The sequence below is a fragment of the Notamacropus eugenii genome, chromosome 3 (genome assembly GCF_028372415.1).
Source record: "Notamacropus eugenii isolate mMacEug1 chromosome 3, mMacEug1.pri_v2, whole genome shotgun sequence".
NCBI lineage: Eukaryota > Metazoa > Chordata > Mammalia > Diprotodontia > Macropodidae > Notamacropus > Notamacropus eugenii.
The window spans coordinates 327,310,306-327,336,891 of record NC_092874.1 but is presented as its reverse complement, the minus strand read 5'-3'; the positions used below and the strand labels follow the sequence as shown (position 1 = coordinate 327,336,891).

Genomic DNA, 26,586 nt, shown 5'->3' with positions numbered 1-26,586 from the left:
GCAGATTATCTGAACCCCAATAAGGGCCAAAGCCTGAACTAATTAATCAGACTGCTTTGCTTTACTCTAAAAATGCCCTTTCCTGCGTCAACAATTTCAAAGACCAGAGAACGATGTCAAGGAGCAGGATGCCTGCAACCAGAATAATGGGGCCTCTCTTATCTTGGTATCACAGGGGCATATGCTATCCTGGGATCTTAATTTCCAACTGATACTACTTTGTCAATTGTCTAGTCAATTTGTATTTACAACTTATTAAACTAAGAAACTTCCTTACTCATGGTATAAACACATATGGAGACCATGAATCGGAGGCACAAACATCCTCACTTGTAATTGTCCTGAAACACATTTAAAGCTGTTCATTCTTTTATCAGGCAGTCAGAACTTATGTTTTGGCTCCGTGCAAGCACGCAGCTAGCTTTAAGGGAATAAGCAATATAAATGTATATATCAGCTAGCCTGTTTGCCTCCTTTAACCAAACTTTCAGGTTAACACCCTTAAAACCCTTCCCTCTTCACAACTTTACCGTTCTTATTTAGGACAATGATATTTAATTACACCAATTTTGGCTTAATTCTCATCCTCAACACTTCTGCCCAAATATCTAATAAAAATTCTACTCTGATGATACACTTCATTTATTTCCATTTCTTTCTACTCATACAGTCACAACCTTGGTTCATATGCCTTCACATTTCTTTCCTAGAATGTTTCAATACCCTTCTAATAATAGTCTACCTTTATAAAGGAAAGAAATTTGACTTTCAGATCACTCTGCTCTGCATCTGCTGCTGTCTGGTTTCAACTCCAAGAACAAGATGTCCCTTGGGAGAGAATCTCATACCATCTCATATCTCATCACCTCCCTCACCTTCTGCTCTTTGACTGGAAGGCTGAAGAGTGGAATACGAAACTCCTCCCAAAGTCTTCTTTTATAGATTCTACTCCAGCTTTTTACATTTACCCTGTGTGTAACCCCCGTTTCCTGCCCAAGCTTTCATTGCATCCTGGGCCATCTCCAGTCATCCTGATGAATATCTGGCCACTGAATCCAGATGGCTCAGGAGGAGAAAGTGAGGCTGGTGACCTTGCACAGCTCTCTCTCACTCAAAGTCAAATGCAAGTCATGTCATCATTTCTCTAATGTCATGGTCCTCTTTGAAAACAAAGGATGGAACACAGAGCTTTAAGAACTTTGCTGGTAATTCTGCATTTTCCATCAGCAGCTCTGCTTGATTTTAACAGGATAAAATGTCCCCTCCCCAAGTACCCTACCTGTTACCCCTTACCCCCACTTTCCTACCCTCTTTTGTGTTTTCTTCCTCTTAGATTATAAACTCCTTAAGGGAAGCGACTGTCTTCCTTTTTATTTGTATATTCAATGGTTAGCACAGCGCCTGGCACAAAGTAGGCACTTAATAAATGTTTATTGAATTACCGAATTGAATTCTAATTGGCTTTCCTGCTTCCAATCTCTTTTCCTCTAATTTAACTACCAGGGATCTGCTAGATTGTTGTTCCCAAAGCAGCGCAGATCTAAATGTTGAGGGTTAGGGGTACCCAGGACCCCAAAATATCAACACACCGGGTGCTGCCCGAATGAATTCAACCGAAGCCTTCTTTCAGCCAAAGTAAAACAAAGTTTATTAAAGATGAGCCATAATGGATAGACTATTAAGGAATTTCAGCATTTGCATCTCTAATGCCAGTCAGTCAGATTGAACCTTGGACCTTGGCAACGCTAACATGAGCAGGCTAGATAGAATCTGAGCACTCTGTGATGCTAGTATTGACAAGCAGGACAGAATGATCAAGTACTTTCATGGAAACAAGACGGATCTTATACACAGAAAGACTAAGGGAAGAATGAGGGGTACCCAAGTAGTCTGAGGGTTCCAGGGACGGTCATGATGGGAATGGTTAGTAATATGGGGCATCTAGAGAGGATCTTGATGGAAAGGACCAGTATTCTGGGGTGACTAGAGGTGGAATCTAGGGAGGATCTTGATGGGAGTGGCCAGTAGCCTGGAGAATGGGATTTTGATAGGATCAAGGGTGGGAAGTAGGGGAAAGAAATCCGGAAGTAACAAATTTGGGCAGAGTTAATATGAAAAGCTTATGGTCAAGGGAATGCCAGATCAAGTGGGGAAATCCAAGGAGACTTCGAGGGGGCTCCCAGACCCTGTACTCCATCATAACCATCTCACTCCCCTGCTTAAGAAGTTTCAGTGGCTTCCTCTTGCCTCTAGGATAAAATGTAAACTCATATATTTATCTTTTAAAGCCCTTCAGAAAACATGGTTCCAGCCTACCTTTCCAGTCTGACATGTTACTATCCTTCATCCATTTTACCTTTCAATAACACTGGTCTATTGCTGTTGCCCATACACAACATTCCACTACCTATCTCTTGGCAATTGTACAGGTCATTCCCAATGTATAGAATGTATTCCCCTTCTTATCACTGCCTCATCTGTGGCTTCTTTCAAGGCTTGGCTTCTTTCAAGGCTTGGCTTCTTTCAAGGCTTGGCTCAGGTCCCACTTCCTACAGGAAGCCCATCCTCATTACTACTATTATTTTCCTAATAAGAAATTACTTTGTATTTATTACATATTCAATTTTCTGTATATCTATGGTTTTCTCCCCAGTGGGGTATAAGTTGTGTGGACTGTTTCCTTTTTGCTTTTGTAGAGCTAATTCGTAGTATAGGGTGTGGCACACAGTAGTTACCTATGTACTTGTGAAATTAATAAATGAATACAGGGTCTAAGAAATGATGGCCAATTATGTAAATAACCAGATTTTTAAATGCTGACGTTTAAGGGCAAATGCTGCTAAATATAGGTAAATGTGGAAGTAGATCAGTAGAACACTGATGAAGACTTAGATTAAGGAAGAATCAGAAACAAGAGATTTCAATAACCCAATATTTGACAAAACTAAGAACAAATTACTTGGGGAAGTACTCATTTAACAAGAATATTGGAAAAAATGGAATTGCAGACTGGCAGACATTAGGTTTAGACCAGCATCTTACACACGATGCCATGATAAGCTCAGAATGGATATGCAACCCGAATATATTTTATATAAACTTTATATAAAAGATCATACCATAAAAAATTAGAAAAGGATAAGAATGAGTATCTTTCACAGCTATGGCTAAGTGTAGTATTTTAAAACATGAAAATGCATGCAATCCCAAAAGATAAAAAAGATTAAATGACATTAATAAGGTTTTTGCACTAGTAAAGGAGATAATTTATTAAGAAACATCTACAAATCAAATTCTCTTAGATAATATACAAGCTATCTATATATGTATGTCACATAAATACATGATGAAAAACTATTAATTGAAAAGTGGTCAAAGGACATGAAAAATCAATTTGCCAAAGTAGCACAGGAAATTATTAATCAGCATATGAAATATTGTCCCAAATCACTAATAATAAAAACACAAATCAAAATAATTTTGAGGTCTCACCTCATACCCAGTAAATAGGTAAAGATGATAAAAGTCAGGAATAGTCAACGTTGGAGGTGTTGTGGCAACATGACCACACCGATGCACTGGGGGTGCATTAGGGAACTGGCCCGACCATTCAGGAAAACATTTAGAATTAGGTGAGAAAAGTGACTAAAATATCTCTGTCCTTTAAACTCTACAGCTAATAGTATACCCTAATGAAATACATAACAAAAGGAAAGACAGTATATACAGCCAAATATTTATAGTAGTACTTTATGCCCAGTATCAAGAAATAACAGAGTGAGGACAACTTTTTATCAAGACTGGATGCAAGATCATAAAATTTTACTGTAAAACCTGGGTGTTCAGAATATTGGAGAATCATGATACTGTCAAAGAAAAGCTGAAACATGAGATGTCAACTGAGGAACTGAGACACAAAAGAGAACAAAGGCTTACATTTACAAGAAATCAAGACCTTCATAATTTAGATATTTTACACACGTAGGAGGAAAGCCAAGAGCAGTGTGTGTCTTGAAAACCCAGACAGAGGAGTTTCCAGGAGGAGAGGGTGTTCAGCAGGATCAAATGCTATTGAATTTAAGGATAAGGCCTGAGGAAAGGCTATCAGACTAGGGAATTAAAAGATCATTGGGAATTTTGTCTTCTCAGTTTACAGTATAAAATAAGTTCCTTGAGGATCAGGGACTATTTAATTTTTTTCTCTTTGATGTCGCAGAATTTAGCAGTCACTATCACACAGCAGGTTATTATTCATAAATATTTATTAAACAATGTTGTTATGTGTACAGGCAAACCTTTCCTACCTTCTCTCTGTAACCATAGCTTCTTTAAGCCTGCTGCTAAAGAGCAGAAAGTAATAAATTGTATCTCTGCTTCTTGCCAGCTGCACCAGTTGTGAACAGCCTCAGGATTACAATTAAAGCACATATTAAACTTCACTCACAAAAGGGCAGATCAAGACATTGATTAGCTTGGTTTAAAAACCCTGACTTATGACCATTCTTTCTGATTCTCCTTTGCTGGGTTCATATTTATTACTTTGAGTAGGCTCTAAGTATCTGTCCTATGACCTCTTCTCTTTCTACACTGTCTTTCTTGGAGACTTCACTGGCTTACATGGGCTTAATTATCATGTCTATGCAAATGACTCCTTGATCTACAATACATGCCCAGTACTGGTCTTTTAGGGTCTAGTCCCCCATCACAGTATATTGGAAATTTCCAAACAGATGTCAAAAAAGCATCTCAAACTCAACATGTCCAAAACATAACCTGTTTTTTCCCCTCTAAATCCATCCCTTTTCTCAACTTTTCTATCTCCAGTAAGGGTACTATTGATGAGGTTCAGACTCTAGGAACTTCCTTGAGCTCCCCTGGAATTTCCTCACTTAACCTGGCTTTTCATACTCTAACTGTGCTCTCTGTTTCTCCTCACAGAATCTGGCCTTTCATACACAGATCTGTGATCATTGTCTGTTATCCCTTGATTGCCCTACCTGCTTCCCACCCAAACCCTCCATTGTCTATCTCCTGATAGCCTCCAGGTGTTTCCAGTCTTTGACCCTCCTTGGATTCCCTCCTTGGACTTCTCAAGACCCTTCCTAAACCCCTCCTCTCTTCACCCTGGACTACCAGACCCCCACCCCCCTCCTATACTCTTTTCTGTATTTAAGTCCCACCTTGCCTCCATGAAGGCGCTCAGATTCAATCCAGCTCAGACTCTGTCTAGCTGGGATTGTGTCTGGCCCGCTTGTGAATACAAGCGTTACAAAAGCTTAGGCTCCTTAAGATGCAACCCAATTAGGCGAATCCTTAATAAACTTTGTTTTCTTTGGCTTTAAGAAGGCTTGAGTCGAATTCATTCGAGCACGACCCGGACCGTCGGTATTTTGGGGTTCCCCTCACCATTAACCTCATCACTATCATCTTTCCAGTCACCCAGACTCCCAACCTCAAAGTCTCCCTTGACTCTTTACACTCCCTGATGCTAGAGAACCAACAGTGGCCAAAGTCCTATCAATTCTACCTCCTGTTAAAGCGGGATAATAACCAAAGAAGAGACAGCAAGTGTCCTTGAAAAGCTTCATTCTAAGCCATGACACATAATTCTAGTTTTACAGACTTTCTCATTCAACAGCACCCAGGAAGAAAGTAAAGTCCCATTCTTCATCTTAGTGGCAAAGTCAAGGTGTTTGGAATGTTAATGTCTAAGTTTTCCTTTGTAAACTAATGCCTTAATGTAGTGTTGGATAGGTGGGGCAGTGATTGGAAAAGAGAACTAAACTTGATTAATTAAACTAATTAATTAAATATTAATTTAGTAGTCATTTTAGTATAACTCTGAGCAAAAAAAAAATGCACGTACCAGGGGCATTCACTAGGATTAAAGTGTGTGAATGAATAAACAAGAGAGTATGTTAGGCAGCCATAATCTCCTTTGCTAAGCAGCCAGGTTTGAAAGCAAAACATAGTCCTAGAAGTAGGGTGGGGGCAGAGCGGAAAGATCAGTAAAAGATCAAATCAAGTCCCAAGAAAAGGCTGAATGGGAGTGGTGGTGGTGAGAGCTCCACTGGAAGCCCTAACTACTGAGCCCTAACTGGCCTCACCCAGTATTACACTAGTATTTATCTAGAATATACTTACATACATACACTGAATGGAAAACAAACTCTTTGAGGACAAGAAAGGCTTCCATTTCTTTTCTAGGCATCCTAGCCCGAAGCATAGTGCCCATATTAGACACAATAAACACGTGATGATTAATTGCTTGACTGAACTAGGATTTTATTTGTAGTTCTATTATAAAGAAAAATAATTTGTTCTAAGTAACAATCTTCTGCCACCATGACATGACAAATCCAATAATGAGTCAGAGAGATAGACATTTGTTAATAAGTCAGATGTTAAAATTCACTTCAATACTTCAGTGGATAGAAGTACATGCCAATTTGGGGAAAACGTAATCAAATTTTACTAGTTACATTTATAAACTAGATTTAGAATACACAAAGCCATTTCAAGTAATGGGATTTTACATGGAGAACTGTGTAGGAGGAAGAAAAAAAGACAGTAAAAGCTTTTCTAAAAAGACAGTAGACAGAAAAAAAGACAACTCTTAAAGATTAAGGGCACAGTGTAATGTAATAACAATGATGGCTAGAATTTATGTAGAATTTTTTGCAAACTGCTTTACATAGATAAACTCACTTTATCCTCACAATACTGAGCCAAAGGAGCTTTTATTGTCCCATTTTATGGAAGGAGAGGGATGTTAAACAACTTGCCCAAGGTCATTCAACTAACAGGACCAGAGGCAGAATTTGAAGTTAGGTCTTCCTTGCTCCAGGCCAAATTACAAATTACGCACAACCCAGTGGAAAAAGCAATAGATCAGCAATCAGGAGACCTGAATTCTAATTCTGGTTCTGTCACAAATTAACAACGTGGCCTCAGGGAAACCACTTGCCCCATACAGGGCTCTTTATCTGTAAAATAAGGGCGTGGTACTAAATGAAAACTAGGATTCCTTCTCCTAATAAAATACTATGTTTAATCTTAAACTGAGGAATTTTTCTGACAAGTACAAGATATATTTTCCCTAATCCTGGATACTTCTATCAACAACACCACCTATCAATAAACTCCCAATTAAAGATTTCTTTCTAGAGAGATTTGTTTTTAGAAAAGAATTTCTAAAACATCCTACTGATAATCCATACACTTAGAAAATCCACGTGACATCATACTGCCCCCTTATCAAATAGCATTGTGAAAACATGGTGCTGCAAGGAATGGCACATGAACTCTGTAGTATAGTAACCAAGAGTACCAAGTGAAAGTCTAAGGAGAGCTCCGGGAATCATGCCTTGCAATGTTAGGAAATGTAATTTAAAATACTAAAATGATAAGGAAACCTGCAGCTTCCTTCTGGAGGACACTGCATGGAAAGTAGTTTAATTGCTGAGAAAAAATTAGGAACTTGTACCATTATGGTTAAATACTATCGCTATACTGACTTTTATTCCTATGGAGTATTTACAACATAACCTTGTCTTTTCTCCAAAAAGATTAATTTTTTTTTCCTCCAGGGAAACCCTTAACTTCTCTATACAGAGATTTTCTTAATATCAAGTAATAAGTTTTAGGGGTTGGTGCCTAACATGTTTTTATATTGAAATTAAGAGTAGGGAGGATTTTTCTAGGCATAAACTATGAAATTTTTTGAGTATAAGACAGATAAAATTTTAAGTATAATACATAGCATATATAATGTATAATAATAATATATTACATAATATGTAATAAAAAAATACTAGACAAAATCAGAAGTAATAATACAGCCCTTTCTGTAGTAGCCTCAGTCAATCCATGAACCAAGAGTTTAAGGAATATGCCAAATACCATGCTAGGACATGGTACTAAGACAAAAATAGACAAAAATAAAGACAATCCTGCCTCCAACGAGTTTATGTTATGTCATTATTTGGTTACTTAACTGTGTCCAACTCTTTGTGACCCTGTGGATAAACTGTGAATTTTTGCTGGAGAAGATTCTGGAGTGGTTTGCCAGTTCTTTCTTCATTATTTTTTTTTTTTTGGAGTAGGTAAAAGAGGCCATATTTTGCCTCATTTCTTACCTAGCCTTAATCATTAAATGGATGTTGCCTCAGACAAACTGAGACCTGGGAAAGACCTTAGTTTGGAAAAGCCAAGGTGTCCCAGTGAATCCAGGGTCATCTCCAGTCACCCTGATCTATATGTCTTGGCACTGGACCCAGATGGCTCTGGAAGAGAGAGACTTTGCAGAGCCCTGCCTCACTCAAATTTAATTCAATTACACATTAAGAGATCACTTCCTGATGTAAAAGGTGCTCTGGGAGAATGAAGAACAAACAACCACATGATTGAGAAGTCATGTTGAAAGACAGAACTACTCAAAGAAATCACTTGATTATATTTTATTTATCTTAAGATCCTGAAAAGCAAGGGGTAAAAGAACTACGTTGCTTTAGACATGTCTGCTCATTTCCTGTTTACATACAAATTTTCAAAAGTGTGTTTGTGTATGTGTGTGTATCTAGAAGCCTTTGGCTACATAGTTTACATTTTAGCCACCACATGAGATTTAAAAACCACAAAGGATATTTAAAGTCCCATCAAACATCTGGCAGCACAATGTACCAGTAGACTACCTAATTTCTCCTCTAAAAGAAGAACTGTATTGCATATGCATATTCACAATACATGTAACTCGTAAGGAGATGTAATGTTCTTTTCTCAGCCAAGAACTTCATTTAGATTTCATTTTAGTCACGCTGCAGCTTAATATGTATAGTCCTTGAAGCTACGTAGAAATGGAAAAAAACAGACATATGCTTACACACCCTGTAGGAGGAAAGATGACTAATGGAAAAGTTTAATATGACACACTTTTATAGGGGGAATTCCATCTATTTTAGCTACATGAAAGACAGGCAGTAAATTACAGATTTATTCTGCAAAGTCCTTATGCAAATACTGATAAGTTTACAGAAAATTAACTCTCTCAAAATGGTAAGTCCCAAATCAGATTTTCATCCATAAGTAATAACTTAAATTTGAATGGACTCTTTTACTTTTTCAAAGCATTATCCCTTATATTATTTGATTCTCCCCCTTCACAATACCGTGTGAGGCACATGGGGGTTAGTGGAATTTTCCCAATTTACAGAAGCAGAAATTTGGAATCAAGAGGTCAAATCTCTTATCCAAGAGTTACACTGCTCATCAATAGAACAAGGAGACATGTAACTGTGTCAGACCAGAATGGAATATAAAGTCAGAACACAAAAAAATAGTAACCCACTTTTTCAAACTGTCTTGAGAAATATCTCTTGACGAGGTTACTGCATTCTGCAACTTGCTTTCAAACTCATCAAGTGGACTAAATGTGCTGTTACCACAGCCCTCAGATCTCTAGGTCACACTCATTTAGGACTGGTTTTCACTGGGATAAAAATGGGAAAAAATGAGTCATAGGTTTGGATAGCAATGTTGCGACAGTAACAAGGTTCTTCCTTCTCAGTTGGTGCTTCCTTTGTGTTTTCTTCAAAGGTCTAATGGATCTCCCAATTGCTCTTTGCCTGGTTTTGTAAATCTCTGCTTTGTACTACAACATTACTACAATTGCCCACTATTTACAAAGACTTTGGACCTCTAACTTTGCTTCACCCTTTGGTTTTCTAGATTTGTTTGCCTACCTGACCACTGACCTACAACTTTCATGTGGGCTTCATTTCTCTAGACTTCTATCTCTCTTAGCGATATGTTATCACTAGACACAGTGATCTACGAAATAGTAGGACAAAACAGGGCATTCACAATCCATCTGCTTTCAGAGGTGTGTGGAGGTGGCTAACGTAGATATGTTATTCTCTTGATCTTAAGTTGCATGGCAAATTATGTATTCTTACCATAACCCTTAGAGCTATTTTAAATTCCTAAGATTTTAAGATTCTTCCCATGAGATTGAATTAACAGAACTTCTTATCAGTGAATGAATATTACAATCCATAAAAAATAATGTAAATGCTTATCAGGATAAAGAAGTGCCTTCGAGTTAGTCTAGCAAGACTAGGGATCAGGGACTTGTTAGTTAAAAGCATGATTACTAAAATTAACAGGGAAACTACATATTAAAGCAATGACTGGAACCACCAAGATCTATAATCTGCTAACCATCATTAAATAGTCCAGTTGACAAATGTATTCCAATACTGTGTCAGTTGCTTGAAACTCATAATATTTTCTCCTACTTAACAACACTATAAAGTGGCTAGATTTACTGATTGTTAAAGTATTAATAAAATCATTAAATTAACCTGGTTGTATGTTGATCAAGGACTGCACTGAGAATCGGAACACTTGAGGAAAACCAGCCCCTATTCAGCCGTTAATTGGCTATGTAAAGCCTGAGTAAATCACTTTACACTAGGAAAGCCTCATTTTTAATATATGTAAAACAAGGACTTGGATCCAATGTTTAAATGCCATGACCTCTAAGGTCCCTTCTAACAGTGAAATGCTACAAATGTAATGTAAAAACACTACTGAATTAGTGGTAGTCAACAACAAAAAAGGAGAGAATAACAAAATTGAATGGAGAAGTTTAGTTTATCTTGAATGCTTCTGCTAAAAGAAAAATATGTAGAGAAAATGATGATGAAATAGAGACTTGGATTTTCAAATAATTTTGAAACCTGGAGGCAATGGCTCTGCTTAATTTCACTTCCAAACTTGAAGTTTTCTTTCATCTCACTAGAGGTATGTCACCATTATTAGCTATAACTGGTGTCAATTTTTTAGCTTTACATAGAGTGAAAAGACGGAAATAAATAGATTTTCTTGACTTGGCAAAAGGTGGAAGACACACAGGAAAGAAGGAAGATGTCTATATATAGCAGAATTTATGGTAGAAGAGATAGGGCAATAGGGAAGCACATAGCATTTACAATTTTCCCCAGGACAGAGAAAAGGAGATGTTAGAGGAGAGGCTTTGGTACAATTTCCATGCTCTGAGCCAAGGATGAACAACTTACTTGCTATCCAGGGAGTGGGGAAAGGGGGAAAAAGAGTGAAGGAAAAGAATAAATTGTTAATACACTTTTTCAGGATGTTAAGAAATCAAAAGTCTTTAACTCAGGGAGGGCCTACACCAATTATTTTCACGCAACAGTAAGACAACACTGATTTTCTGGCTAACAGTAACAGCAGTGGAAAAGACAGCAGACAATAATATTTATTTTAGGGAGAATACATTTTTAAGCATGTCCCTTAGGACTGTTCATCTCTCCAAAGAGAAAATTCCATCAGTAAATGGCAAATCTTTTGGATAACTTACACATAATAAATGAGTAGGAACTGAATTTTTCTAAATCTTTGCCAAATTCTAAATTTCCAAACCCCTCCCCCCAAAAAAAGGGGCAGAGAGAATGCTATTTTCACAGAGGGAGGAAAAGTATTTGTCTCTTTTCAATTCTTTCTTTTTATAAAGGGCGATGTCCGCTGCAAAAAGTCAAGTTTCCATGACTTTGTACTGGGGGAAAAATACCTCTGAGAAAATGCAAGTGCCTATTAGTATTTCCTCAGTGTCAGCAGGCCCAACCCACAGAAGATCCAAGCAGAAGGTGACTTGACTTGTAAAACAAGAGAGAGAAATCAAGAACAAAAAATAAGGCTTTTCCAGATGTATATCTTCACCTCTCTGCACTGTGTCATTTATCACTGTTCATTTGAGTTTGAAATTCTAGACATTAAAGTGTGATCCAAGCAACTCTAAATAATTCTTTAAAAAACTGCAAAATTACATGGTACAGTAGAATGAGTACTGGACATGGGGGTCTTGGGACCCGAGTTTGAATTCAGTCACTGGTATTTACTATCATTTTCCACTTAATCTGAGCAAGTCATTTGACCTGAATCTCTTGGCATCAGTTTCCTATCAATAAAACGAGGGTGGAGGGTGGGGAGATGGTGTGGACTGATAGGAAGCAGGTCTATGAGGAAGAAAGAGATGGGTTCAATCACACATACTAGTTGTATATGCCTGGGTTAGTCATTTAAACTCTAGAGTCCCAACTCTAAGACAAACTAATTAAAGTAGCAGAAGAATTTCTGGTTTTCTTCCCTAGTAGCTGTAATGGGAAGGGAATTTGAAGATCTTCCCTTCTCCTTAACAGGCCCATGTGACCTGCTTTGAGCCCAGCCTACTGCTTGACTCACATAGAGCCATGGTGGGAGGAGTTCTCTGAATGGGTAGAGCAGGAAGACAGGGTGAGGTGGAGCTGAGAGCAGGCAGAGCCAAACAGGGCAGCTAGTGTGAATGAGAGAGGGAGTGGTTTTGCCTAAGGGAGCTTGTACGTGGGGAGGCGGGAAGGAATGATTCCTGCATTGATAATGTATAGATTTCTTTGTTAATATGATGGATTTGGCTTTCTGGTGTTTGAATAAATGTCTTGGTTTCCTCTCTGAGGAAGAATTTATACTTTTGAGAATTTACCCTGGAAATATGCCTGCATAACAATAGCAGCTGCTATGGGTATCACATAGGCATTACAGTAGCACCCTACTCTGATAAAATCAGAGGTCTGAAACACACACGTACACACATACAGATACTAAAACTTTTCCTATCTACCTCAGAGACGTTATGAGGAATGAACTTTATAAACTTAGTATACTACATCAAGCAGGACAAACATGCAATGGAAGTTATCAGGGCATACCTCATTTTATTGGACATTACATTTATTGTATTTTGCAAAGGTAGCATTTTTTACAAACTGAAAGTTTGTGACAACTCATTATCAAGTAAGTCTATCAGCACCACTTTCCCAAAAACACATGCTCACATCATGTCTCTGTGTCACATTTTGGTAATTCTCATAGTATTTCAAACTTTTTAATTATTATTATATCCGTTAATGGTCATCTGTAATCAATGATCTTTGAGGTTACCACCATAATTGTTTCAGGGTGCCATAAACCACACCCATATAAGATGGTAAACTTAATAAATGTGTGTATTCTGACTGTTCCACCAACTGCCCATTCCATTCTCCCATCTCTCTCCCTCTCCTTCGGCTTTCCCTATCGCATGAGACACAGTAGCACTGAAAATTGCATAAACTTAATTGATAAAACAGCAACAGGGTTTGAGAGGACTGACTCCAATTTTGAAAGAATTCTACTATAGGCAAAATGCTATCAAACAGCATCACATGCTATACAGGAAATACTTTGTGAAAGAGTCAATCCATGCAACAAACTTAATTGTCTTATTTTCAGAAATTGTCACAGACACCCCAGCCTTCAGCAACCACACCCTTCCTTATAAGTCAGCAGCCATCACAAAGTAAGCAAGACCTTCCACCAGCAGAAAGATTTACATCTTGCTGAATAATGATTAGCATTTTTTTAAGCAACAAAGTATTTTTTAATTAAATTATGTACATTTTTTTAGAATAATGCTATTGCACACTTAATAGATTACAGTATTGTGTTAACCTGAGAAACCAAACATTCATGTGACTCACTTTATTTCAATATTCACTTTATTGCAGTGCTCTCTGGAACCAAACATGCAATTATCTCCAAGTTATACCTGTATTAAAGCTGCCTCAACTCAAATAAGGAGCTTCTGATGAACCTAACATGTGCATCCTGAGTAAGACACTAATGAAAGAAATATTTAATAATCTACTTTTTCCAATTAACAGAACGTCTGCTGACTTACAAAGCACACAGCCAGGCTCTTACAGGTCAAAGCTAATCTTTATTTCCTTGTAAATCATAGATCCAGAGGTGCAAGGGAAGTAGAGGCCAATAAGTTCAACCCCCTCGTTTTACAGATGAGGAAACTGAGGCTTAAGAGAGGTTATGTGACTTATATAGGGTCATCTAGCTATTAAGGTGGGATTTGTATTCAATTCTCACTGACTCTATGTCCGGTATCCTATTCACTCCATCATACTATCACTCTGAGTCTCTGTTGTCAAGTGTGAGGGAGGAAGTTAGATGCTTAGATACTATGCAGGTAGCAAATATTTTTAAACGAAAGAGGGAAGAAAAGATAAGACACGATTTTATCCATGTAGAGAACTAGTGTGGAAACTTTCCCCAAACAAAGCAGGTGGGAATCTTGTTTGTAACTTAATAGTTTTAGAGAGTTAGTTACCTACAGAACTGACTCGTTGTGACTTGGTCTTGATGACACAGAGGCTTTACTAAAACTCAGGTCTTCATGACTTCAAGCTTGGCCTTCAAATTCACTATCCCATGCTGCCTCTCAGGTAACAATGGTAATTATGAAATTACCCAGGTCTTTCCCCACAATTAAAAGAACCCAACTCACGGTTACTTTGCAGTGAATGGAACCTATTCCATTTAGGCAGAGTACCTTCCAAGTAAATGAAAACCATACTCTATATTTATCTGTTACTCCCTAATCATCACATTATTTAGAATCATTCCCTTGTATAGCTTTTCTGAATCTCTTCATGCATTCAGTTGCAATTAGTGTTTTTGAGAAGAAGAAAAGGGTTGGTTGGCACTGAATTTTACCACATGTACAAAAAGAACACCAAACATTTTAAAGCACGTTATAATTGTCATCTGTTCTTTCTGCCTTTCTCCTAAAGCAAATGTTTAGGCTTTGAAAAATACTAAAATTGTAACCATCTTCAAAATAATTGCATATAAAAACGTTTCTATGACCTTTAAAAATTCAGCCTGGGAGCTGACCATTTTGTACAAGTCACCAATTCCCTAACTCCAGGGAAAACCACAATGAAAACCTATCCCTTTCTACATTTGCTTATTAAGCAAAAGCAAGAGATTCACTTTTTAAAAAGCATCAGATTAAAAACATCTAGCAGAGCATAAAGTACATTTTTCACTTATTAAATGAGGGAGTTAGTGAAATACTTACTAGGTAACACCCCATGAGGAAAGCTGCATTTGCTTGTTTTCTCTGATCAGGGCCCGTAAAATGAATTATTTTCTTCCTTATCATTGTAAGGGACTGCATTAAAAATGAATAGCTGTCAGTATTCCATTTATTGTTAAAATTCATTAAATATTTGTGGCCTGATATATTACCCTTTATACTGTGATTTCAGAAAAAATCCCAAACCTCTCCACTTATAAGCACTTTCCTTAGAAATAAGACATACAATCTATCTTAATTCAAAATTTTCAACAACTGAGACACGAGAGGTCAATACTAAATCATTAATGCTAAAAACACCAAGATTATTAAAAATTAATGCATAATTCCACAGATATTTGTGTCTATATCATTAAATAATGCTAATTTTAAGATAAAGGATAACACGCTCATGTTTCAATAAAAATTAATTTTAAAATATTTCACTCAGGATAAGGTGCCAGATCTCCATATTGTACGTGTGTGTGTATGTGTGTGTGTGTGTGTGTGTGTGTGTGTGTATGTGTGTATGTGTGTGTGCATACACTCTCCCTTGGGCTGTTTAAATAATAGATATTTGATTTATGCTATCTGGGTTCTTTTATTTTTAACTAGCACACTCTAATTTTCTACTCATTCTAGATACCTTATTCACAACTTTATGGAACAGTAGTGGGGCCTACAAGCAAATAAGTTGCATGTTGTTAATAGATCAGACAAAGGAAGTCATATAATGTATCTAATGTAAAGTATGGTAAAGCCCCCAAAGCCACAAATGAATTCTGATAAAAATTAAAACAAAGACATTAAATAAAATTATGGAAAAATGTATTTTTAAATATATATTTTTCCCTACAGCTTCCTGACAAAGGTAAAGTAAAAGGAAATTGTGGCTAATCATCCCAGTAACAGTGAATTGAGGTTAACCTCCCTCCTCCCAATCTGTTTCATGAGTAGTAATGGAATAAAAAAGAGTAGAAAAGGAGGAAGCCAAGAAAAAAATGAAGAGTTACAAATCTGTGAAAATTTGTACTATGTACCTGTATGCTATGGGAGAAAAAATCAAGTGTTCATTAAACATGAAGAACTTTAATAGAAAAAACAAATCTTTACCTAGGTAAAGAGCCAAGAGAGTAAAAGAAAGAGGAGATTGAACATCTGAGCCCACCAAACAGATATGAAGCTCCTCCTGCGGAGGAAGGTAAGAGACTCTAAGGAGGTGTCAGCCACTGGTCATTCAATTCAGAAGTATTTATGATTTGTAAGGTACTATGGATATGAAGAAAGGATGATAAGGAAGCACATGTGCTATCTAGCAGGCGATAGATTACCCTGTAAAGGTCAGCTGAAAAAGAATTAAGAATTGGTAGTTGATGATTTCCTGCTGAGGGGTCCTGAGGCAGTTTTCTGTAGACTTGATAACAACAGAGGGGTCTGTTATCTTCTTGAGGCAAGTATCCAGGAAATGACAAGAAACCTAATTCTAAGCCTTGTCAAGGATGACTCCTACCTGGGGATTCCGATGGGCATAAATGATACTGCCAGAAGGAAGAAAACATTTTTAAGATTTGTGAAATCTTAGGCAAGACCTCAGGTGGTATTTTCATCACTGCTGACAATTGGTACGAAGCATTTCAAAACAGAAAGACAGATTTGGGGAGTGAAGAGCTGTTTAACAAGATGCTAACTGACAACAGGACTTGGATTTCTGGACCACAGTTTCGATTATAGAATAACGGACTCTTAAAACGAAGTGCACAAAAGGACAGTTGGTAAGAATACATTTGCCTGGAGTTCTTGCAAATCTAAGAAAAAGATCTTTAAACTGAAAAGGAAGTAGGAGGAAGAAAATTACCAGACCACCCCACCTCGCCATCAAGACACCATATAAATAGCAAAAATGGCAGAATGTCAAAAGTTCACGAGATAAAAATCACGCCCCCCCCAAAAAGTCACAAATAAAATTCATAGCCTCAGATGTCTATACACAAATTCACAAAGCATGGGTAATAAGCAAGTTAAACTAAGAGATCCTAAGACAAGGAAGGAAATTTGACATTTTAAGTCTCAAGGAAACTTGGAGGGACAAGGTTCAAGAGTAAATTATGACTGTACTGGGGTATCATCAAATAAAAATGGACAGAAGTGATAAAAGGAGAAAGGGTAGGATAGAGATACGGGCGAGAATATTCAGGCTGCAAAACAGAGGAAGTATGGTAAAGAGGAACAGAGCAGAAATTAAAGCTACATCGTTATCTGTGTATACTACAGACAACCTGGAGAGAGAGGAAACAGATGATCAATTTGGAAAACATTATCTCAAGCCTGGCAGTGTGACATTATATAATGAAGATGGTGGGTATGTCAATAATCCAGACATCTGCTGAAGCCATCTCTCTACCAAGAGCAAAACAGCTAATAATTTCTTGACCTGTCTCAATGATTTTGTCCTTCAATAGATGGAGGAAATAAGAAGGGTGTCCCACAGGCCTTAAATTTTCTTCATTATCTTCTCCTGGCTTCCCTCCAAGTCTCGGCCAAAATTCCACCTTCTGTAAGAAGTTGCCCTATTGAGATTATCTCCAATTTATTCTGTAGACATCTTTTTTTATACATAAGTTTCTGCATTTTGTCTTCCACATCAGACTGTGAGTTTCCTGAAAGCAGGAACTATGTCCTTCTGTGTATACTAAGTAACAGATACATCTGGAGCAGTAATAAGTGCTTTTTGATTTGACTGGTAGAGAAAAATTCTATTCTAGATCTGATTTTCATCTATAGTGAGGAAGTGGTTGCTTAGAGAGGAAATAATGGTAACCTCAGGGGAAAAGTTAGCACTCAGTCTTAGAATTTGTGACAGACATTAATCAATATGGGCACACTAATACGTGCACTGGTTGAAGAGCAGCTTTTACATTTAGGTGCCATGGAACAGACATTGACATGGGAGATAACTTCAAGGAGGAGGCAAAACTCTCAAGAATGAAATTTGGAAGGCATGAAATGATAAGGAAAGACACAAGTTCAATAAGGAGAAAAAGGGGGAGTTGTCTAAAGAGACTGATATGGATGTAAAGGGAAATGATTGACTACAGCAGATTTTTAAGAGTGTATAAAAAGAAAGTAGGGCCAGGTAACAAACTAAAGATAAAAACAGGGTATGGTTCTGGTAAGTAAAACAAGACATTCAGAAAATAAACTATATTGGGGAAAAGAAGAAAGTCAGCAACCCTGATAGATGTGATGATAATGCATGACAGAAAGAAGATAGTCCTTACTTAGCTGCTCTTTTCTGTGCCAAGGAGAAAGACCTTTGAACTGGAAAGAACAGTCCAGAAATAACTGCGGAGGAGTTGACAGTCAGGATAAACAGGAAGAAAGTAAGAGAGCAACTAGCTGCCCTGGATGAGTTCAAGTCATAGGCCCAGATGAACTACAACACAGGATTATGGTGAAAGAACTGGCAGATGTCATTACAGAACCAGTGTCTGTCATCTTTAGAAGAGATTGGAAAAGGAAAGATGGAAGGACAGGCACTGTCTGGATTTTTTTTCTTTAAAAAAGGGAAGATCAAAGATATAGGCCTGTGGGTTTGGGGGATATATTATTAAAGGGATGACTTTATTAGGTCAGGCTCACTGTTAGGATCATCATGCTCATGTCAGGGAAGATTCTGCAAGATCCCTTCAACTCTGGTAGGATCACTTCCCTCTGACTTGGAGGGTAGAGCCATAATCTCCAAAACCTCCATTTAAGGAGAGAGCTCAGCTCAAAATATCTTGTTTGTCACCTAGCTGAGGTGGCTTCTGGGATTTCTCTGACTCGTACACCATTCCTCCTCCCTGGTTTTTCAGTTTCCTTTTCTAAGTCGTCTTGGATAATTAGATTACAAGCACCTTGAGGTCAGGAACTCTCTTTTTTCATATTTATATCCCAGCACTTGGCACAGTGCCAGGCACATAATGAGAGTTTAATAAATGTTTATTATTGACTATGGCTGGTGAATAGTTGATAAAGAAGAAAAAAGAAATGGTGATGGAAATTTGGTGCCCAAAATGTTAGGGAAAGTGCCTGAAGTACCATAGTCTATTGGTATCATGGAGCCGGTGGGGAAGTTTATAAAATGAAAATTAGTGCTTCCTTTACATACTCATGAATATATACATATAATAACATAGTTATTAAAGTTAAGGTACATTAGCTATTTCATGTTTAGGTATAATGATGTATATGTAACACAATTAATAGAAAATAACTGAAATATTTTTCTTAAAAAAAAGCAAAGGATAAGTAATCCCAATGAGCCAAGGTAGTTTCATACTAGACTAATATGTCTAAGTCTAATGTCTAAACTTTACTTCTAGAGACTAAGTCATACTGGACTAATCTTATTTCCTTTTTTTTTTAACAAGGTAACATCACTAAAATAGGGTTGGTCGTTTGGTTGACCATATTGTAGCTATTTACTTAAGACTTTAGCTGAGCATTTGATAAAGTCTCATACTGTATGTGTGAACAAGATGGAGAGATGTTCGCTAAGTGACAGCACATTTAAGTGAGTTTGGAACTGGCTAAATCAGACCCAAAGAAGAGTCACTAACAGTTTAATATCAACTGTGGAAGAGGTCTCTAGTGGTGTTTCCCAGGGATCTATACTAACAGCTTTTTTAAATGTTTGCAAATCTCTTTACATAGGTATTATCTCCTTGGATTCTTCACAATAACTCTGAGAAGCAGGTGCTATTTTCCTCATTTTACAGATGAGGAAACTGAGGCAGGGAGAAATTAAGTGACTTGCCCAGGGTTGAGGCAGTATGTGAACTCAGGTCATCCTTACTCCAAGTCCAGTGCTCAATCTATTATACTATCTACCAACATGGATGCATCCTAGCTAATAAGGTGGTACTCAATTTTTTTTTTAATCAATGGCTTGAGTATGGCACAAAGCTAGGAGTGATAGACAATATACTATAAGACTGAATCAGGATCTCAAAAGATCTGACTAGTCTAAAATATTAGGCTGGATCCAGTAAGATTAAATTTAATGAGAACACAAAGTTTTATATTTTGGTGCACAAAAACCAATTTCAGAAGAATAAAGTAGGAAACACATGACTACCAAGCAGTTACATTTTAGAAAGATGTAAGGTTTTAGTTGACTTTAAACTAAATGAGTCAACTGTATCATATGGTAGCTTAAAAAGTTAATGGGCTTTAAGAGAAGCATAGTGTCTCAGACCAGGGAGATGATAGTTTCTCCTGTCATTATTGGAATACATTTGGCATATTATTTATAGGAAAGATACTGATAAGCTAGAGAGGGTTCAAAGAATGATGGCTGGAATGATGAGGGGACTCTAGACCATGCCACATCTCAGTTGAAGGAACTAGGGATTTTTATCCTGGAGAACAGAACACTTAGGAGGAGTATTTGAAAGGCTGCCATATGGAAAAGGGAATTCAATATTTTTGCTTGGTCCCAGAAAGCAGAAATAAGAATTTTTTAAAAAAAATGAATATAAATGATTTTTTAAAAGAAAACAATAAGATTTAGGCTTGATGGAATTTTTTTTTTAAACAATTTTATTATACAAAATTATAAGAAGCTCCCTTGTGGTAGTTTCCCCTTCCTAGGGAGCTTCAAACAAAGGCTAGTGGGTCATTTGCAGGCAAGAACTGGAGAATTCTTGTTCATTTACAAATTAGACTACATGGGCATCAAGATTCTTTCAGACATTGGTATCTCTGATATTAATGGAAAATGGACTAATGTTAATTATTCATGATGTTAAATGGAATCTTTTTTTATTAAAATGTTTTAACATAAGTTACCAATACCAATATAAAGTTTTAAGTTTACTTTTTTTTTAAACCAGACTGCTTTTCTTATTTTATACTATTAAATCAAGCAAAAAAAAATATACTACCACACTCTCTGTCTTGCACGGGCAAGTTACCTGACACCCTTTTTGCTTCAACTGACCTAGGCCACACTGGCAAACAAAAAGTACCAAGTATTTACAGTAGAGTGAGAGAATCAAGGAAAAGGTCTATGTGATAAAAATGGTTTTTTAGGTTTTATATAGGTTGGGCTGGTCCTATAAGGAAAGAGAGGCTGTTTGACTTCCTTGCAGCCTGAGGCATGAAAGGCTCAGCCTAAGGGAGTTTAACATTGTAATGTTGTGGGTTAGGAGTTCTATAATTTTTTATTGTTGGTCACTAGTGTTTTATTGCCTCCTCCTTCCTCAAGCTGAAAGGTTGGACTGAGTTAAGCCTGGCCCAGAATAGTCTGACCTAGTACACAATCATCAACATTCAAAAGTTACTCAAGGAAACAAATCAATTCTTTTGTTTGCTGGCGTTTCTTATCAAAGGTGAGCAGTGGAAGGTATAGTAGAAAGGGCACTGGGCGTCTAAGATAATAGCTAGTTCTATGTTTCCGTGACTTTGGGAAAGTAATTTCATCTGCTGGGCGTCAGTTTCATCATTTGTAAAATGGATCCTTTTAGCTTGAACAGAATGCAAAAAGATAATGGTCAATGAAAATATGAGATCAGTTTATGCTTATGCCTCAACTCCACTGGTATAGATACTATTGTGTTCTCCTTATTATCTCATGGATATTATGATTCTTAAAATACTGTCACAAATACAACGAATAAAAATCAAAACAGTAGAGGCATAAACAAGAACTGTTCAACCAAAATGATAACATATATGTACATATATATGCAGTTACTTTCTAAATATACATATATAGGTGCCTTCTCTAAATGCATAGGAAACATCATAGGTCATTCTAAAACACCTGAGACTATTCTTTTGAAGAAGAATCTTTTTTTTCTGACTAGGTCAATGCTAATTACTTAAATCCAATCTGCTACCAAAAAAATAGTTTACCTTTAATTTCTTATTTATCTTGCAACAATATCTGTAAACCATTGCCAGATTGAGTGGTCCAAAATCTGCGAAGAAGCTTTAAAAGTGAAAACAAACAAAATTGTATAGGTATGGTTTGGCTTTTCTGAATAAATGACTGTTTTTGTTGTGCAGATCAAATCACAAGAAAAGAACACAACATAATATGCTATTACTGGACAAACAATTTAAAGATATTGCCTTGTTATAGAGGAAACATGCTGGCAAATACAAAGCTTCCAAAAATAAATGACCACAACGAATACAATTAATAAATATTTTTCTATTCTCACACTAATAATTGGAAAACACTTTTGGGGAAAAACTGTTACATCTGACAAATTTTTGTCCTCCACTGATAAGAAAGGTAAAGCATATCCTCATATTAAACTCAATTTAATGTAATATTAGCATAAATTTAAAAATATATGTTTCAAATAGAACAGATGAATTCTAAGGTTCCTTCCAGTTCTTAACATTCTTTGATTCTGTACAAACTGTTTCTGAAACTTGAGGGGAAAAAAAGCATAATCGCCCCATCCACCCCCATGCAAGATCTATTTTCCCATGAAGGAAGGATGAAATTTATTAATGGAATCTCTATATCCAATTATCCAATCCTATAATCCCCCAAAACTAATATGTCCTTAAGGCGCTGTACTAAGGTGCTCTTCTGGCTTAGTGAAAAAAACTAACAGATTCCCTATCATTTTAGAAGAGCACAAGATGATACTTACTTCTCATATTCAAATTCGTCATCTATGGAGAAATAGTGTATGTTTGCAGCACTCTTTGGTTTCTGGTAAAGAATGGCAAAACAAAGGCGATCTGAAATGCAAAAAAAGTCAAAACTAATGCTCCTCTTAAAATGACAAGCTTGATTTCTTCAGAGGAAAAAAAAAGTCTTGTAAGTTATCCAAATCCTCAGATTTCTTTTATTACAAACTTTTATTTTTCATGCATGTTTCCACATACGAGAAAACTCAACTGGTGAATAATAAAAAATGCAAGCTGTTTCAATCAATCAATTACCAGATTTTTTTTTAAAGGATTATCATCTTTGCAACAGAAAAGGTCAAGATATGAAGTCAGAAGTCCTGGGTTCAAATCCCACCTCTGCCACTATGTGACACTGGTAAGTCATTTAACCTCTTTGGGCCTCAGTTTACTCATCTGTAGAATGAGAGGTTGGACTAGCTGACCCTTAAGATTCCTTCCAGTTCTTAATCTGTGATCCTATGATCTTTCACCCTCTGAATTTAAATATGAATAAGTGACTTCCCATAGAGTTGCACTGCCTGCTTTTTGGGCAAATTAACAAATTTCTACCACTTGTTTATTATAATACTTAAAATCCTGAGGTTTCAGCTAATTATAGCATTTGTAAACAGCCAGCATACATGTAAAACCTCTTCTATAGCATCCTATTTCTCCATGTTCAGAACATCCTGAAAAAAACTGCTAATGCAGCCAATTAAGTTATAAACCAAATGCTTCAACCATAAAACCATTGGGGGGGGGGGGTTATTTTTAAAAAAGGAGATTCTTTTTTCTTCTAAATTAAGTTCAGAGAAAGCAAAGAACCAAACAAAAGCAATCCATGTCTTTATGGCACATTTTTTTTAAACAAAGGGTTACATTCTGAAGTACTAAGTTTTGTTTGTTGTTTGTTTTAAAGGCTAAGGTACTATTGAAAATACAAATGCCAGAAGGGTTGGCTTTTCCATCAGTCTGGAGTGAGACCTTCAGAACTGCAGTAAATACACCAGGGTCCCCTAGAATAGTTAAACAGCAACCAAACATTCGACTACAAAGTAGTGTTACTAGGCTCCACCCCCTCCCCTCGGAAATCTTTGTCTTTAAGCCTTCCCCAGAAACCATCAATATCTATCAAGTCCAGAAAAAAGCAATAGTGACATGTTTATTCTTGCTTTAAAATGTCGCCAAATGCAGACTGATTTTAAGTTCTATTTTCAGTATAACTAGTGGTAAGAAACAAATGACGCCAGTCGGCATTGCTCCTCGAAACTTAACTTCGAAATGTCCTGAGCTACACTGAACTCAAGTCAATTTCTGCAACCACACTTAACAAATTACTTGAAAAAACGCAATATTTAAATAGCTACAGTTACAAACCCCAAATACAATAAGTTAATGAACAAGATTACTATGATAATATCCCACATGAAAAAACATTTATATGCTTCTCCCCAGCAACCTGCGTAGTTAGTGGATTTTTCTTTTAAAAGGTTTAACTCAGAAAAAGCCCCAAGACCCAAGGAACTCAAGAGTTCTGGTGGAAGACATGCACGCCCCTCACAGGTTTTAGACCTGACCTCTAGGTCCAGTCATTCTGTATTCCAGGGAAAAGTATCCAGCTTAATTCTACCTCTCCCATTCTCTACACTGCAGTGACTCTTAAAGTATACAATACAGAAATGCAAAGAAGGAAATTTTGGGATCCCTCCCTCCCCTTTTTTTAACACCATGCTCATTTTTTTTGAGGTCTCAGACTAAGTCGGCCAAGGACTGGGGGCAGAGGAAACCCCCAGTGAGTCGAGGTTTCTTTAGAGAAGATCCAGTGTCATGGAAAATGCATAAGAAATGCTAGGGCCCAGAGCTGGGGCTGGGGTCTCAACTCTCCCCTTCAGCCCTCCTATACTCTTCTCCTCCCACACTGCGCTCCCGGGGTGGAGGTCAGAGCTGCTACTCCAGACAAGCAAGGCTGGGCGCCCCCTTGGCGTAAGACTCACCTTTTATCACCTCCACTACAAGTTTCTCCTTGCCAGTCATGATTTTAAAAGCATCCAAGAAAACGGGCGAGGAAGAGAGGGGGGAAGTGGGACAGTAAGAAGGGGGGAAAAAAGGGGGAAAGTTAAAGAGCCCGGAGGGCGGATCTAACTTCCCAGATCCACAGCTAGAAAGAAGTGCCGGAGCCACACCCCCAAAATAAAAGGAGAGAAAAAAGTTTAAAGGGCTATATCTGAGTCCAAAGGAGGAGGAACCATATGTATAATATCTCCTCCTCGGTACCGTGCCCAACACTGGGGACTGCCAACTTTCCTGAGACCCTCCAGATTCAACATTAGCAAACTGAAAAATGAACAACTTTAAAGCGTTATTTCCAAATTGTGCAATAAATAAAAGAATTCTCAACATAATAAGCACTTCAGTGGATTCTTCTGAGCATTTTTTAAAAATTCTTGTAAACAATTCTTTGAGAGATGGGAAAATATTTCAGGTGACGAGATGAAAAGAGTTGGGCTAGAGATATTGATTTAAGTAAGCAAAGGGAAACACACAAATACAGAATTAGCTCCCTAAGTGAAAGTTTGTATCTGGGCCAGTTTCCTCCAGATTCAAGGCTCCTCCCCCTGTTATTTCCAACCGGCTGGAATGCGGAACCAGCCCAGCCAGGAGGGGTATTGCAGCTGGGGCGCTGAGGCCCCGCCTCCACAGACGTCTCCAGCTGCGCCAGCTTCGGGCAAAGGGAGTTAGGAGATTGCTACAATCCAGAGAATGCACCTTAATAAACCGCAATCAGGGGACTGCACCTTAAAGAGCCAGGCAGAAACTCGGAGAGTCTTATCTTTTGAAAAGGAAAACGATCCTTTGATGGGCAGTCTCATCCCCTTTCCTCAGTACCTCCTCCCCTTTAGGCAGCCAATGTTTGGTGGGTCTGTGCTAGAGACAGCACGCCCTCTGTTGGGTCAGCTTCCACTAGCTTCTTCTTGGTCTCTAGCTCCTTAGGTAGGTACGTACCTAAGGGGAGAGTGCAGAAGATGCTGAACCAAACATCTGGCTGGAGAGAAAATGAAATCACCCACTTTGGACGGCGGATCCATCACTATGAAAATACCACGTCCTACTTCCTACTTTCTTATACTTCCTGCTCCAGTACAAAACAGTAAGATTCATAAATAGTGATTGGAAGATGGAGTGAGGGAGATACACGCTAAATATTTTTCCTCCTTTAGTGCTTTTTTTTGGGGGGGGGGGGAATGTAAAAGTATCCTGACATCTGGAGCTACTGTTGCAAATGCTCAGTCTCCTCAGAGGGGCAGGCATTGACAGATCTATAGAATGATAACACAGATAGATACTATGATTCCTATATATGTGCTATTGCTATGGTTACTGTTCAGGTATCTGCCAGAACAGACAGAAATCCTGGGGAGAGAGGGGGAGAGAGAGAGAGAGAGAGAGAGAGAGAGAGAGAGAGAGAGAGAGAGAGAGAGAGAGAGAGAGAGAACACACATGTATGTATCATACATATTACATATCTGTTTTTTCCAGAAAGGGAATGCTAAAGCCTTGGCACCCTGTGATGAAAACTCTGATGCTTAAGGCAGAAGCAAAACATTTACACTCCCAATAAAACTCTTCAAAATACAATCTTGACTGCTTTTTTTAAAAAAAATTGCATGCAAATGATTCTGAAAATTTACTTCAGCAAGAGAGGCAAATAAATACTGTGTCAGACAACCTGATACATAATCTCTGTAAAAATCAAGAAGGAATAAAATGGTCAAGTGTTTCCCAAGGAATAAAATTCCATCTCCTCAACAAAATGTTCCCAGATATAATAAAAAGAGATGAGTACCTCGCTCTAACTATTTAGATCTCTGTATTTTTTTTCAGTACACAGTATTGAAAATTATTTTTTTCCCCAACTACACATGCATAATGTTCTTAATAGTCTT

At 37.5% G+C, this 26,586-nt stretch overlaps 1 protein-coding gene across 14 annotated transcripts in view; it reads right to left on the bottom strand.

Annotated features, from left to right (window-relative positions):
- CDC14B (cell division cycle 14B) overlaps window positions 1-26,586 on the bottom strand; it is a 141,496-nt gene that overhangs the window by 55,679 nt on the left and 59,231 nt on the right. For 5 of the 14 annotated variants that reach the window (XM_072596883.1, XM_072596882.1, XM_072596880.1 and 2 more), the window contains exons 2-4: window positions 22,621-22,711; window positions 21,866-21,941; window positions 14,969-15,061 (exon numbers count right to left, since the gene is read on the bottom strand). In XM_072596883.1, the coding sequence (XP_072452984.1) occupies window positions 14,969-15,061; window positions 21,866-21,941; window positions 22,621-22,711 (260 nt within the window). Of the gene's footprint in view, window positions 1-14,968; window positions 15,062-21,865; window positions 21,942-22,620; window positions 22,735-24,636; window positions 25,339-26,586 lie in introns of those variants that run through there. The other 9 variants (XM_072596871.1, XM_072596872.1, XM_072596873.1 and 6 more) reach the window with 6 other exon arrangements.